Genomic DNA, 14,354 nt, shown 5'->3' with positions numbered 1-14,354 from the left:
AAGTATCATGAGGATCCAGGGTTAAGAAGGCATAAATAAGGGGGCATTTTGTCAACCACCAGGTGTCATGAGACCCCAAGTAGGGTTTATTGGTGTTCTTGATAAGTAATTCAGAACCCAAAGTGGGCCTTGTTGATCCCATGCTCAGACGCCTGACCTGCTGGGAGCAGGTTTGGGGGGGGGGGCGGAGTGGAGGACGGGACCAGCAGGGGAAATGCAGAGTTTATTAGGACACGGATGAGACGAGCTGGTGTCTTTTGTGGATCTGGTTCCCTCTCTCCTTGTCCTATGGGAAAAAAACATTTTTTTGTGGTCTGTCAGGTGGGGATTAGAGGCAAGGAGGACAGAGGGAGGCCAGCATACCTGGGATGGAAACTGTCCAGGGGAAGGAATGGTGCCTTCATGTCTCTTTTTGGCTCAGGTGCTGCTTCCCAACGCATCCTCCAGGGTTGATCCAGGCCATTGGGCCAGGTCCCCAGAGCTAGCTGGGTGGGCTGCCTGCTTTCCTTTTCGATCACTGGTTGGTTAGCCCAGGGAAGTAAGTTCAAACCAAGCAGGGTTTCCAGATGCCTGGCGGGAAGGTCACTCTGGAGTGGCACAGGGACTGCCAAGGCCGGTGTGGCCAGAGCCCATCCGGAAGCCTCCGTCCCTGGCACGTTGGATGTGTGGACACCGCTCTGCCACCTCCCCTCAGCCTGGCGGAGCAGGTCTGCCAGCCCACGCCGCTGCCTGGCCCTCACTGCACTTCTGGGTTCCTTTCCAGGGCGAGCTGGAGCGACAGCTGCTGCAGGCCAACCCCATCCTGGAGGCCTTCGGGAACGCCAAGACCGTCAAGAATGACAACTCCTCTCGATTTGTGAGTGCCGGCGCTCTCGGGCGCCTTCCCACCGGTACTCGCGCCCCAGACGCGGAGAAAGGTCGAACTTGGTGCTTCCCGGCCTGTCGCGTGCAGTAGGCTGGGTCATGCACCTGTGTAAGGAGCTTCCTCAGCTCAGGTGGCAAAGCCAGCGAGGCAGTGGGGAGTCCCCGCCGGTCCCCTGCTTGTCCTGCTGTAACCGGCAGCCAGTTAGAATGCAGGGCCAGACCAGGCAGGAGGAACGCCTCCAGATAACTTCTTCCCTCCTCTCCTCCTCACCTCTGTGGCGGAACTTGGGCGCCGCTGGAGCTGGGCCCGGCTCAGGCTTAGCTGTGTGGCCCTTCTGAGTCCTGAGCACCCACGCAGTTGGGGTGCAGGGCCCCTGGCCGGGGACACAGGCTCAGTCTCTTGGCTTTCTGCCTCCAGGCTGTACCACTGGAGGTGGGGCTGGAGGATGGGGCCTCTGATCTCTTCATCCGTCTTTCCTTAGGGCAAGTTCATTCGCATCAACTTTGATGTCAATGGCTACATTGTGGGAGCCAACATTGAGACTTGTATCCTTGTGGTTAATTGTAACAAGTGTTCTGGGTCTGGGCGGGAGAGATGTGACCTTGATGGAGAAGGAGCTGCTTCCTGATTCCAGCAGTTTCCCCTTTCCGGGCCTGTTATGACACCTTGTCTGTGCCACCCGGAAGAGGACCAGGATTAAGCTCATTGAGAACTCAGCTCAGAGCTCAGGTTTTTCTTCACGGGCAGGAAAAAGTTCAGCTTAGAATGGGATGGAACTATGGAAGATCATTCAGTGTGGGTCCCAGGGGGTGGAATTGGGTGGACGCTACTTTGTTTCTCCCTGGTGTTATAGCCTGTGCTGGTAAGAGTATTCTGAGCTCTGTTCTCTCGTGAGAAGAGGCCCCTTTAAACAGATAAGGCTCCCAAGTGTGAGGGCTGCTGTTTGCACAGGCTACACCCGTGAAGGGTAGAGCCAAGGTAGTTGGCCTTTGTTTTGTTTTGCCACTCTCTGCTGGTGAAGTTCTGTGGCTTTGGACAGGGCTGGGGGCATGTGGAGGGCTGGCTGCCTCCTCTCCAGCGAGCACCGTTCCTTAACGTTTGCAAAGACCTCCTGGAGAAATCTCGTGCCATCCGCCAAGCCAAGGAAGAGCGGACCTTCCACATCTTCTACTACCTGCTGTCTGGGGCTGGGGAGCACCTCAAGAGTGAGTAGTGGGCCCACAGCCTGACACGGGGGCTCCTGCTGCTGTCGGGCCACACACTGCAGTTAGGAAATGAAATCTCGGCCTTTGGGTGGGCAAGAGGAGCATGACTTCCGTTCCTGGGCCGGCTGAGGGCTTGGCCTCTGTTTCTGACCACGCCAGAGGAAGCCTGGCAGGTCACCGTGCAGCTGCGGACCTTGGGGCCCCAGTGCTCTCGGGTGGTGGGGGGGGGTCTATGTGCGTGCCCATCTTACATGCTGGGGAGAGTCGGCCTTTCCGGCCACTCCGCGGTTTCTGGGGTATTTCAGGGCGCTCCCCGGTCTCCTACACCTTTGAGGTCACGGTGTTGACTGGAGCCTCTGGTTCCAGCACCTCCTGACCTTCACTAAGCCTTGCCCTCTGCCCCCCACAGCTGATCTCCTGCTGGAGCCATACAACAAGTACCGCTTCCTGTCCAATGGGCACGTCACCATCCCTGGGCAGCAGGACAAGGACATGTTCCAGGAGACCATGGAGGCCATGCGGATTATGGGCATCCCAGAGGAGGAGCAGATGGGTAAGGGCCGGTCCTCCTGGGGGAGAGCACTTCCTGCTGGCGCTGGCCCTTAGGGAGTCTGTAACGGCCGGGAGGAAGGCCTTGAGTGTGTGGTAGGTGGTCCCTCAGATTTGAGGCTCAGGATTATTTCTTCCCGGTCGTATTGCCTGGGGACGTAGGGGAACAAAGGACAGGTTACCAATTGCCCAGGGTCTGGGTCCACCACTCGTGTTCTTGCCATTTGCTAAAAATGGACTAGCCCTGCTTTGTCCAGGGCGAGTGTGGCAGGGGCTGGGGCTGGGGTCTCTGCACTGGCGAAGCTCAGAGTGAATACAGTGTGCAGCTTGCCTGCATCCTCTCGTTTCTCTGGAGGGAGGGTGAGGAGGGCCTGAAGGCTTTACTTTAGGAAGATTGGGGGATGGAGAGACTGCACCCCATTCTCTAGCGTTAGGGTCAGTCACCTTTGCTCCGCAGATAGCATGTGAATGGACGGGCGTGGCTGTGTTCCAATAAAACTTTATAAAAATAGACCACGTGCCCCTGGGTAGAGGCGCATCCTTGGTCCGGACTTGGAGAGGTTGGGAATGTTAACAGAGCTTGTATCTAAGCTGGGGTCGGCCAGAGGCCCTGGAGACATGCTTTAGGCTGAGGCCTGGTGCCCCCCCACTTGGCTCATCTTGCCTGAGGGCCTCTGGCGGGAGACACCCACCCAGGGGCCTATTCCACCCGCCGCCTGGTTCTGACCTGCCTTTGGTTGCACCTGAAGGCCTGCTGCGGGTCATCTCGGGGGTCCTCCAGCTCGGCAACATCGTCTTCAAGAAGGAGCGTAACACCGACCAAGCATCCATGCCCGACAACACAGGTGAGCCCGTGGGCCCCTCACCTGAAGCAGAGGGGCAGGTGCCTGGGCTTGCACTGGCTTAGGAGAAAGGGTCTTGGAGCAACTCCAGACACTCCTGTCTTTTTTGTTGCGTGTGTGTTCGTGGCTGCCCGTCACTCTGTATTTTTTGTGAAACACACATGAACACGACCCTGCTGCTTCTTCACAGAGTAAGCCTCAGAATGAGTTAGGAAACCCATGATCCTATGGCCCAGCGTTTCCCTTCATTTGTTCTGAGACCAGACCGGTTGTCTCAGTAAAACAGTCACTTCTGCTGTCACTTGCCTTGCATGTGAGGACACGAAACAGTGTCGTCACTCCAGCTCCTCGGTCACTGCTAGGCCCTTGGGTCGTTGCAGGTGACTCGTTTACGTTAGCCTTAACATGCGCCTCTTAGGGGCTCTTGAAAAAATGTAACCAGTGCGCGTGTGGATTGTCCTGTTCCGTCCCCTGTGTCTGGGGCAGCGCTGCCTCGAGTCAGTCCTGTTTGTGGGTGGGACCCTCTTTCACACTCAGGACGTGGCCGGGGTGTGCGGAGGTGCGGATGCCAGGCCCCCGGTTAGGACCCGTGCCGCCGGCCTGAGGGGAGAGCTGGCTGTTCCATGTGCCGTGGAGGAAGGGCTGGGGCCCGGGCTCGCTGTCCTGGTAACGATCGCCCAGTAACCACAACTTCCCCAGGTTGAGCAGCGGGACTCATTCTCTTGGGTTTAATTGAAGCCTTTTACCCCTTCCCTCCTCATTCTTTGAAAAACATCAGCTGCCCAGAAAGTGTCCCACCTGTTGGGTATCAACGTGACCGATTTCACCAGAGGAATCCTCACCCCTCGCATCAAGGTGGGACGGGATTACGTCCAGAAGGCTCAGACGAAGGAGCAGGTAAGCCCTCTGGCTGGGGTCGGGCCGCCTCCTTGGCACGGGCCACTGCAGCGGCCGGGTTGAGGCCTGCGCTGCGGCATCCTCGGTGTTCGGTACTGTCACCTGGGTTCCTCACTGGGTCCTCACAGCACCTCGGAGAGCAGGTGGTGTTACCCCCACTGAGAGCACGAGGAAGCTGGGCCCAGGGTCCAGGAACATGGCCAAGGCCCCCGCCTAGGAAGGGCCACCCTCGGTGGGAACTCTGGGCTGCCATGTGCCTTTTCCCTGGAGTCAGTGTTGAGCTGATTGGTGGGCGAGGATGCAGGGGTATCCTGTTCCAGGATAAAGCGAAGCAAGCCCAGAGTGTTTCTGGAGCACAACTCGTCCTGGTGCCAGGGCGGCGGCACCCGCCATTCTTGGAGCCCAGGCCTCAGGGCTGTCTGTCCCCCACGGGCTGTCCTGCTGCACGTGGCGAGAGCCGGGCAGGGGTCTGTGCCACTCGCATGTGCCCGCCGCCCAGGACCTGAGTCCCTGCCCACAGGGCCTCTGTGGGTGGTTTCTAGTTTCTCTCATGGCCCTGGCGCTGGGTGGTTTCAGGCTGCTGCTCCCGTCTCTCAAAATTACTTTGAATTCACGTTGATGAGTTCTTTTTCCAAAGGGTGCCGTCCACCGGGCCTCCTGCTTGTGGCTGACAGCTGATTCTGGGCAAAGCCCTCCCTCCAAAGCTGTTTTCAAAAGACAGCGGGCATGATTATGACCAACTGTTCATTTCCCTGATAATTAAAGCAGCTTAATTTTTTCATGATGAAAATACTACATGAACACTTAAGATTCAGAAAAATCAAAAAAGTCTAGAGAAGGAAAAAAATTGCCCCAGTCCTACCCAGTGATGCTTATTGGGCAGCTTTTTCCTTCCTGCAAGGCCTTTTCCTTCTTTCTCTCTTTTTTTTTTTATTAATTAATTTATTTATTTATGGCTGTGTTGGGTCTTCGTTTCTGTGCGAGGGCTTTCTCTAGTTGTGGCAGGCGGGGGCCACTCTTCATCGCGGTGCGCGGGCCTCTCACTATCGCAGCCTCTCTTGTTGCGGAGCACAGGCTCCAGACGCGCAGGCTCAGTAGTTGTGGCGCACGGGCTTAGTTGCTCCGTGGCATGTGGGATCTTCCCGGACCAGGGCTCGAACTCGTGTCCCCTGCATTGGCAGGCAGACTCTCAACCACTGCACCACCAGGGAAGCCCCTTTCTCTCTTTTTTAAACGTAGTTGTCACCTTGGCTTTTCATTACGGAACTTCTTGAACATTTGCACAATAAAGTGGAGAATAGTGCAGGGAGCCCATGTGCCCATCACACGGGCGTCTTCAGGAGTCACTGACTCATGGCCAAGCTTGGTTCCTGGTTAATCTGGTCGCCCTGCACCCCTAATTGTGTAACTTGAAGCAAATCTCAGACATCTTGTCATTTCTTCTGTAGATACTTCAGTTCGTCTCCATTTATTTTAAAAAGGTCTTTGCAAATGTCTAAGTTCACTCTGCCTGTATTGTTGGATATTTAGGTTATTGCAGCTTCCTTCATTATAGATAACACCACAGTGAATGTATTTGTGCATGAAGCTTTTTTTCCATCCTTAGGGCTGTTTCTCTTGGGGGGGGGCGGCCCTCAGGTGACATTATTGGGGCAAAGGGAATGAGAACTTAAAGGCTTCCTGTATCTGACTCCCTGCCCCCCTGGGTGTCCCCCCACCAGGCTGACTTTGCCATTGAGGCCTTGGCCAAGGCCACCTACGAGCGCATGTTCCGCTGGCTGGTCCTGCGCATCAACAAGGCTCTGGACAAGACCAAGAGGCAGGGCGCCTCGTTCATCGGGATCCTGGACATCGCTGGCTTCGAGATTTTCGATGTGAGCATCTCCTCCCTCGTGCCCCCTCCCGCCTCCTGAGCCTCTGGGCTGCCTTCTCCTGGGGCTGGGATCCTCTCTCCCATAGCCCCACAGCAATGCGAGCTGGCCACCTCCTTGCTTGTGTGGAGACAGAAGACACCGGTTGGGCGTATTTTAAGCTGAAACAAGATGCCCTGTGGGGTGAATTGGGAGATTGGGATTGACATATATACACTAATATGTATAAAGTGGATAACTAATAACAACCTGCTGTATAAAAAAATAAATAATATTCAAAAATTCAAAAAAAAAAAGATGCCCTTTGCCAACCAGAAATGCTGGCAAGAATGATACCTTCTGGATGGAGTTCTGGGAGGCCTCATGGACAGGGGCTTTCTGTTGATTTATTGCTTATTTATTCTCAAATATTATGAGCATTGTGACAAGATATTGTCCCTGCCCATAAAGACTTCAGGTAGGAAAAACTGATAAAGTAGATCAGCAGAGGTTCTTAACCTGGGGTCCATGGCAGATTTCAGAGGAACCATGAACGTGGGTGGGGAAAAAAAATCACCTCTTTATTTTTACTAACTTTTCATTGAAATGATGCAGTTTTTTGAATTGTGGCTTGAGCAGAGTGTACAGACCTCAGTAGCATTAGCAGTGGTTGGATCTGTCACCACTAGAAATCAGATGTTTTCACGTCACAACAGTCATTGAAGAGATATAATATCATTTACGTTCATCTCTCCTTCAAAATTCTGGAAGTTGTTAAGCCCATGGCTTGTGCTTTCTAATGAAGAAGCACCGTGTATTGCTGTGTCACAATATTTTGATAATTACATTTCAACATCTTTCTTTTAGAATCTATTTTATGCGTTTAAAAACTTTATCCTGATATAAGGGACTTTACCAGGCTGCTGGCGAGATCCGTGGGCCCCAGCAGTGCAGCCCCTGCTGCTGGGTGTGAGGAGGGGAGGCCCACAGGGGGCGGCACGGAGGGGCCCCAGGAGGTTCTTCCCCAGCAGCCGTCCCCTTCCTTCCCGAGGGACTTGCAGGCCATGCAGTGGGAGGGTGGGCATCTCTGTGACCTTGTCCCCCTCTTGCAGCTGAACTCCTTCGAGCAGCTGTGCATCAACTACACCAACGAGAAGCTGCAGCAGCTCTTCAACCACACCATGTTCATCCTGGAGCAGGAGGAGTACCAGCGCGAGGGCATTGAGTGGAACTTCATCGATTTTGGCCTTGACCTGCAGCCCTGCATCGACCTCATCGAGAAGCCAGTAAGAGCCACACCTGCGGGGCTTCACCCCCGCCCTCTTTGCTCTGCCCTCCTGGCGCTGGAACTACCCAGAATTCTGACATGAAACGATTTGCTTCTGCGATGAGTTTTTTTTTTTAATCAGTTGCATTTTCTAACAAACAAGAACCCATGTGGCTCCCAGGCCTGTCAGCCAGTCCCCACAATGTCTGAGTCTGCTCTCTTGTCTTAAACTCAGTGTACGGAAGGCTCTTGGGGCTCTGGGGTGCTTCCTCTTCCTCGGGAGGCTTGTCCTAAGTGTCACCTGTCACCATGTAACTGTGCGGACATGGAGGGTGGGGGAGGGGATGCAGAGGGACTCAGGGGCCGGGACATCTGCTGGGGGCAGCCTCTGGACGTGGGCCGGGGGTCTGCTTGGCCCATCAAGCCCGCCAAGGGATTTCCAGTGCACTCATTGGAGAACCCTTCTGATGCATCATTTTATTAAGGTGTGTCAGCTGTAGCCTAGACCCCAGAAGTTTCTTTTGAGCTAGAGCTCTTAAATTGAGTGCTTTCGGTATTGCTTCTTCTTCTTCTTCTTCTTCTGTTTTTTTTTTTCCTCCCTGCGGGGAAGCACTGCCTACCTTCTGGAGAGATTCTGGGCTTTGGCTTCTTACGAGGGCAGGAATGGGTGGGTTTCCAGGTCGAGCTCACCTGTGCGACGCTGTGCTCCCTCCAGGCAGGCCCCCCAGGCATCCTGGCCCTGCTGGACGAGGAGTGCTGGTTCCCCAAAGCCACGGACAAGAGTTTCGTGGAGAAGGTGGTGCAGGAGCAGGGCACCCACCCCAAGTTCCAGAAGCCCAAGCAGCTGAAGGACAAAGCTGACTTCTGCATCATCCACTACGCTGGCAAGGTGAGGAGCACACACACAGGAAGGTGTCGGCCGGACCTTTGTAGGAGACTTAGCAGCGATTCTAAGACCGGGAGCCCCGAGATGTGGGGCAGGGCGCAGTACTCTTGTCCCGTGACTCGTCCGATGACGTGCCTGGTGCCTTCAGCGTTCATGGGACTCCCCCACCTCACCAAGCACCATCACATGTTCCGTTTTGTTAGAAGCTTGCGGCAATCCTGTAAGGTGCCCAGGCTGGTGTCCTGTTGTGTATTATTATTAGGTGCATTTTCCAGGCGCGGAAATGAGATTTGTGCTAAAGGCGCAGGCCGTGGAGTCTGTATTAGAGCTCTGCCCCTGTGTGACTTTGGGCTGGTTACCTCACTTCTCTGAGCCTTGGTTGATTCACATGGAAAGTGGGGATGACCACCACTGACCTGGGTAACATGGGTTAAAGGAGCTTGTGAGCCCAGAGTGGGCAGTCAGTGCTCTGGGGCAGGGCCTCTCAGCCTCCGCGCCGCCCACTCGGGGGCCGGGTCAGGCTTTGTGCTCGGGGCCCGTCCTGCGTGTTGTAGGATGTTCAGCAGCTTCCCTGGCTTCTCCCCACCAGAGGTCAGTAGCGCCCTCCCTACTTGCCAAACCAGAAATGTCTCCAGACATCCCAGAACATCTGCCACATGGGGGTGGCACAGTCCCCTGGGTGAGAGCCACACCCGTAGATGATGGCTTTGTTATTGCCAAGGCCACCGGCCAGTAAGTGGCAGAGCTGCCTTCACACCAGCTGGCACACGTCCTCCAGCTGGCTTGTTCCTGGGGCTTGAACCTAACTGAACAGGGATGTCCTGAGTCTGCAGAGGTCCGTGCTTAGACTAAAGCTGAGTTTTCTCAGCAAATTGTGTTGCTTGCATGGAGTACCTAACTATTGGTTACACTTGGGTGTGTGATGAGATTTATTTATTTATTTTTGGGGGCTGTGCCGTGTGGCTTGCGGGATCTTAATCCTCCAATCAGGGATCGAACCCGGGCCCACAGCAGCGAAAGTGCCAGGTCCTAACCACTGGACGGCCAGGGAATTCCCACAAACTCCCTGTTTAAAGAACCTCTGTTTTCTCGTTACCTAAGGTAATGGCGCCTAAAGCCCCATTTCCACTTCCACCCTTGTTAGAAATGCAGGAGGGCTTTTGTTGCACTGTTGTCTGTGATGCAAAAACTGGGTGCACCCGAAAGTCCACGAGGGGCCTGAACGGTGAAACTGGCCGTGTGCATCCTCGCCTGGGCTGCACTACAGCCGCTAAAAGGACAAGGACGCTGCCTGTGCCCAGGGGGATAGATGGCCAAGACACTCAGCTCCAGGGCTTGTCGTCTCCCAGGAGGTAACTCTGCCCCTAGGGAGAAAGAAGCCACCATCCTGTACCTTGTCATCAATAGCAGTGCGTGTGCGGAAACCTGTCGAAAGGGGCCAGGAGGGGACCACAGGCTGAGAGCGGCGGTTACTGCTGTGTGGTTTAGGACGGGGCTTGCAGCGGCTTCCCGCTCTGTTTGTATCGTTAGAATATATAATGTTGTACTACTCTTGTTATTAAGGACATATTTCAAAAAAGATAAGAATAACGCATATCCAGGAAAACCTGGGTATCCTGAAATGACAAAGAAAAAGTAAAAATTACTTGCCTGTTACGAAAAAGAAATATTACCACATTTTGGCTAACGTCCTTTCAGAATTTTTTCTTTAGGTTCATGTTACCTTAAAAAAATTAAAAACAGAATATTCCGCGGTGTAACTATAACCATTTGCTTGGGGTTCGCGTGGCTTAAATTTTTTGCCCTCTGCGTGACTCCGCAGAGAACATCTCACGGAGGCCTCCGCCCTGGTCACTCCTCATTTCCTTCTTGGGGATGTAAACGCCGGGTCGAGGGTTCACGGTTGTTAATGTTTCCGCCTGTGGGGTCGGCTGGTCATCGGAGAGGCTGCGTGCACCGATGTCCCCCGAGCAGCCCGTGACCTGGGGTCCCGTCTTGCAGGTGGATTACAAAGCTGACGAGTGGCTGATGAAGAACATGGACCCGCTGAACGACAACATCGCCACGCTGCTGCACCAGTCCTCCGACAAGTTCGTCTCGGAGCTGTGGAAGGATGGTACGCCCTTGGCCCTCACCCCGCCTCCCGGTGCCCCGAGCCAGGCCTCTTCCCTCCACGTCAGCGGGCCGAGCCCAGGACGTGGACCGGGGGGTTTGTGGCCGCTTAGCACCCGGGAGCCTGGGCTCCTCCAGCCCTTACGGTCACCCTGTCCTTGAGCCCCGAGCATCCTTGAACGTGCTGCGCAGCCACTTGCTCTGGGACAGAGGCTTCCCTCGGCTCCACGGCCACAGACAAGCCCTTTCTAGCGCGGGGGTGTCGTGTGATGGCCCGGCGCCCGGCGCCCAGGTTCCCGTCCCACTCCTTACTGCCTCCCTGCTTCTCCCTGGTAGCTGGTAGCTCTGGAAGTGGTTCTTTTCCTTGTCTCTGCTGGTCTCTCCTCCCTTCTGCCTGGGTTTTGCTTTAACCTCTCTGTTGCAGAGATGCAGAGCACCCAGAGAGCCTATTCCTATCAGCGCTTTCCTGCCCTCCTCCTCCTAGAACCAGGTGACTGGCTGCCCGGTGCGGCGTCCGTCCGTGTGTGCTGCATCCAGGGCTGCGTGACGAGCGCTTCTGCTGAGCTTCCTCTGCCATGGCTGCTCCTGCCTGACTGTGCCCCTTCCCTGCTCTTGGTCCCGGGCTTGTGGGGAGGCCCCTCCCCCCTCCCCAGCGCAGGCCTCCAGTGGAAAAGCAGGCACATCAGGGCCGTGTTTTGATATTGACACTTCTTGTTAGATCTTAAAAGGAAAAAAAATCATTTTACAACCTATACCCCCTTCAGAGCTCCCGCTCGTGAAGGCGGCGTCTCATTGATTGGATGGCTGCCACGTCTCAGCATGAGGCGCTGTGCGCACTGCTGTATGTGTTTGTGTGTCTGCGTGCGTGCACCTGTGTGTGTATGCAGCAGTCACTGCTCCTGGGCCAGGCCTGCCGGGGGCAGGGCACACTTACGTGAAACGGCGGGTTGTTACAGGGCGTATTGGACCTCACACTGGGCAACCTGAGTGGTCTTCACAAGCCACCCACTCCCAGGACACCTTTGGTGGCCAGAGGGGCCCTGCGGTGGCTGCATGAGGTCCAGATGCCTCCCGTTTTAATTGAGGGGGTTCATCGGGTCCATCCTCACTCCCGGCTTCCCTCTTGAGCAACAGTCCTTTGTGTTGCCTTCAAAAAGATAAGAGATCTGGCCACAGAGGAATCGGAAACCGACTTTGTCACAGAATTCTTAACTTTTGCAGCCAGCGATGGAAGCTTTCAAATTTAACATTGGCTCTTGCTTAAGACTGGCCTCAAATCGCCTGCCACTTAGGTTGGGTTTGTTCGTTGTTTTGTTTTCACCTGGGAGGAAGCAGTTCATTTCATTGTTCTGGGCGGGAGCCACGGTGATGAGGGCTTCTTCCCTGGAGGGTGGGCTTAGATGATAAAGACCCCTGAGCTTGGAGACCAAGGGAGACGAGAGGTAGAAGGAGCCTCGGCCTCTGGGGTAGTCACTGGCAGTAGCGGTTGTCTGGAACTCTCCGCTCCGACACCATTCCTGCTGCGCTAGGTCCCTGATGCAGGGAGCCCTGCGTGGGGCCGTTGCAGACAGAGAGGGACTCGTCCAGAGTCCTGCAGGCGATGGCAGAGTAGCTTTAGGGCTCCTGCCTTCTGACTCCTGGCCCAGTGCTCTCAGGTAGAGGTCAGCGTGAATTCAGGATGCTGAGGTTTTCATTTCATCTGGGACCCGAGGACGACAGGATTCCTGTAAGTCAAGTTGAACACCTCCTCAGAGCTTGGACAAGCTTGGCTCGCCACTCCGAAATGCGTTATTAGGTCCAGTTTTTTGTGGGTTTTTTTCCCAGTTACTCTCATAGCAAAGAGTTGTTATTTACCAGCCATCACGACACTTGCCAAAAGGCTACATGGCTCCTATCAACTTATCTGAATAACAGCTATTGTGAAAGGGGGTTCTGGTTGTTTTTTTTTTTTTTTTGGAGTATAATTGCTTTGCGATGTTGTGTTAGTTTCTGCTGTACAATGAAGTGAATCAGCTATATGTACACCTATATCCCCTCCTTCTTGGACCTCCCTCCCTCCCCCATCCTCCCCCCCCGACACACACACATCCCCCCCCATCTAGGTCATCACAGAGCACTGAGCTGAGCTTCCTGTGCTTTATAGCAGGTTCCCACTAGCTATCTGTTTTACACATGGTAGTGTATACATGTCAGTCCTAATCTCCCAGTACTAGCTCTGTCGTGTCTCTGGGTTAGGAGCTCTCCAGGGCGGCTGAGATAAGTGCCGTGGCTGTGGCGTTAGCCTTCACGGCTGCGCTGCTCCCCTCAGCGGCTCTGCACTCTTTCCAAACCCTTCCCTGCTTTCTGCTCCTTGCTCACAAGGTCACCTTCGCTCAACATGTGGAGATGACCTTAGCCTGCTGTGTAGATTCCAAGTAGAAACAGTCTGCTGTTCCGTAGTCTCCTCTCCTTCTGTCCAGATTGTCCGTCTGTCTTTCCCGCCCCTCCGCCCCGCCCTGGACCGCCGGGTACTCACGTGCTTCTGCGTGTTCTCTGCAGTGGACCGCATCATTGGCCTGGACCAGGTGGCCGGCATGTCGGAGACGGCGCTGCCAGGGGCCTTCAAGACACGCAAGGGCATGTTCCGCACGGTGGGACAGCTGTACAAGGAGCAGCTGGCCAAGCTCATGGCCACGCTGAGGAACACCAACCCCAACTTCGTCCGCTGCATCATCCCCAACCACGAGAAGAAGGTGCGGCCACTCGGGGGCGTGGCGCGGGCCGGGCACACCTGCGGGCCACTCCACCCTTGTCTGTCTCCCTGTGCAGAAACTCTGTCCCCCGCCGCACACAGCGCCCTCGGTTAAGTTCCCCGGCGGGGTGGCTCAGGCACCCTTAGGGGGTAGGCTGCCCTCGTAGCCTGCATTTCTGCCTCTCCCGGACCTGGATCACGTCATTAACTGTGCTGTCAAAACCTGTGGGCGGCAGCGACTCCCAACTCCCTTGGGGGCTTTTGCCCTGTTTCATCCAGAGGGGGCCGCCCCTCTCTCCATCAATTCCTGGGCGCAGAAGTAAGAGCAGGTGCGTGTATTTTCTTCTCTAGGCTGGCAAGCTGGACCCCCATCTGGTGCTGGACCAGCTGCGCTGCAACGGGGTTCTCGAGGGCATCCGAATCTGCCGCCAGGGCTTCCCCAACCGCGTGGTCTTCCAGGAGTTCCGGCAGAGGTGAGCAGGGCCCCCGGCCCAGGGCCGGCTGCTCCCCAGCAGAGGCCTCCGGTAGGGGAGCCGTTTCCTCGTCCACATTGAGTTGAGTTCCGGCCGGCTCCTCACACGGTTCTCTGTGCCACCATCTACGTGAGGAGGGATTTCTCTGTTTTGTTTCTGAAACAAAAGTTATCTCGTTGGCTTTCACTCCTAGTCACTTTGGGAGCTTGGCGCTGTTTGCTACAGTTAGAGGAGCTCTGAAAAGAAATTAAAGGAGGATCAGCCGGAGCCTTGGGTATTAAAGGAACTTGATGGAAATGAAAGTCTGCTGTGTGTGCAGAGGGGGACAGTAGTGACACCGGCTTCTTTGCTTAATGACTGTGTTTAGTGCCAGTTGCTGTCATGATGCAGCCCTGTGTTTAATTTCTTGGACCACCCCGTTGATTGGTGGGTCCCTGCAGCATCTCAGTGAAGAGATGGGCATGGCCTTCTGGGGTTACAGACGCGGATGCTGGGTGATTAGTAGTTAGTAAGCCCACTGCAAAGCTCACCCTTGAGTGAATGAAACAGTCCGACATGAGTTTCCATTTGCTTTCTGGAAAGCACCAGGCCTTCCTCGTGCCATTTAGCCTAAGGAAAGAGCACGGCGGGATTCACCGCATGTCCCCTTTCCTTAGGAGACTCTGTGGAAAGAATTC

General features: G+C 55.1%; 1 protein-coding gene across 1 annotated transcript in view; it reads left to right on the top strand.

Moving 5' to 3' along the window:
• Positions 1 to 14,354, top strand: part of MYH9 (myosin heavy chain 9) — a 91,429-nt gene that overhangs the window by 54,215 nt on the left and 22,860 nt on the right. The window contains exons 6-17 of the mRNA XM_068562103.1: positions 764 to 856; positions 1,347 to 1,410; positions 1,972 to 2,070; positions 2,480 to 2,623; positions 3,369 to 3,464; positions 4,240 to 4,358; positions 6,080 to 6,232; positions 7,321 to 7,494; positions 8,191 to 8,364; positions 10,363 to 10,477; positions 13,012 to 13,205; positions 13,556 to 13,677. Of these exons, the coding sequence (XP_068418204.1) occupies positions 764 to 856; positions 1,347 to 1,410; positions 1,972 to 2,070; positions 2,480 to 2,623; positions 3,369 to 3,464; positions 4,240 to 4,358; positions 6,080 to 6,232; positions 7,321 to 7,494; positions 8,191 to 8,364; positions 10,363 to 10,477; positions 13,012 to 13,205; positions 13,556 to 13,677 (1,547 nt within the window). The remainder of the gene's footprint in view (positions 1 to 763; positions 857 to 1,346; positions 1,411 to 1,971; positions 2,071 to 2,479; positions 2,624 to 3,368; positions 3,465 to 4,239; positions 4,359 to 6,079; positions 6,233 to 7,320; positions 7,495 to 8,190; positions 8,365 to 10,362; positions 10,478 to 13,011; positions 13,206 to 13,555; positions 13,678 to 14,354) is intronic.

Source organism: Eschrichtius robustus, chromosome 13 (assembly GCF_028021215.1).
Source record: "Eschrichtius robustus isolate mEscRob2 chromosome 13, mEscRob2.pri, whole genome shotgun sequence".
Taxonomy (NCBI): domain Eukaryota; kingdom Metazoa; phylum Chordata; class Mammalia; order Artiodactyla; family Eschrichtiidae; genus Eschrichtius; species Eschrichtius robustus.
Note: the sequence above shows the minus strand (reverse complement) of the source record. Positions and strands in the feature narration are given on the sequence as shown.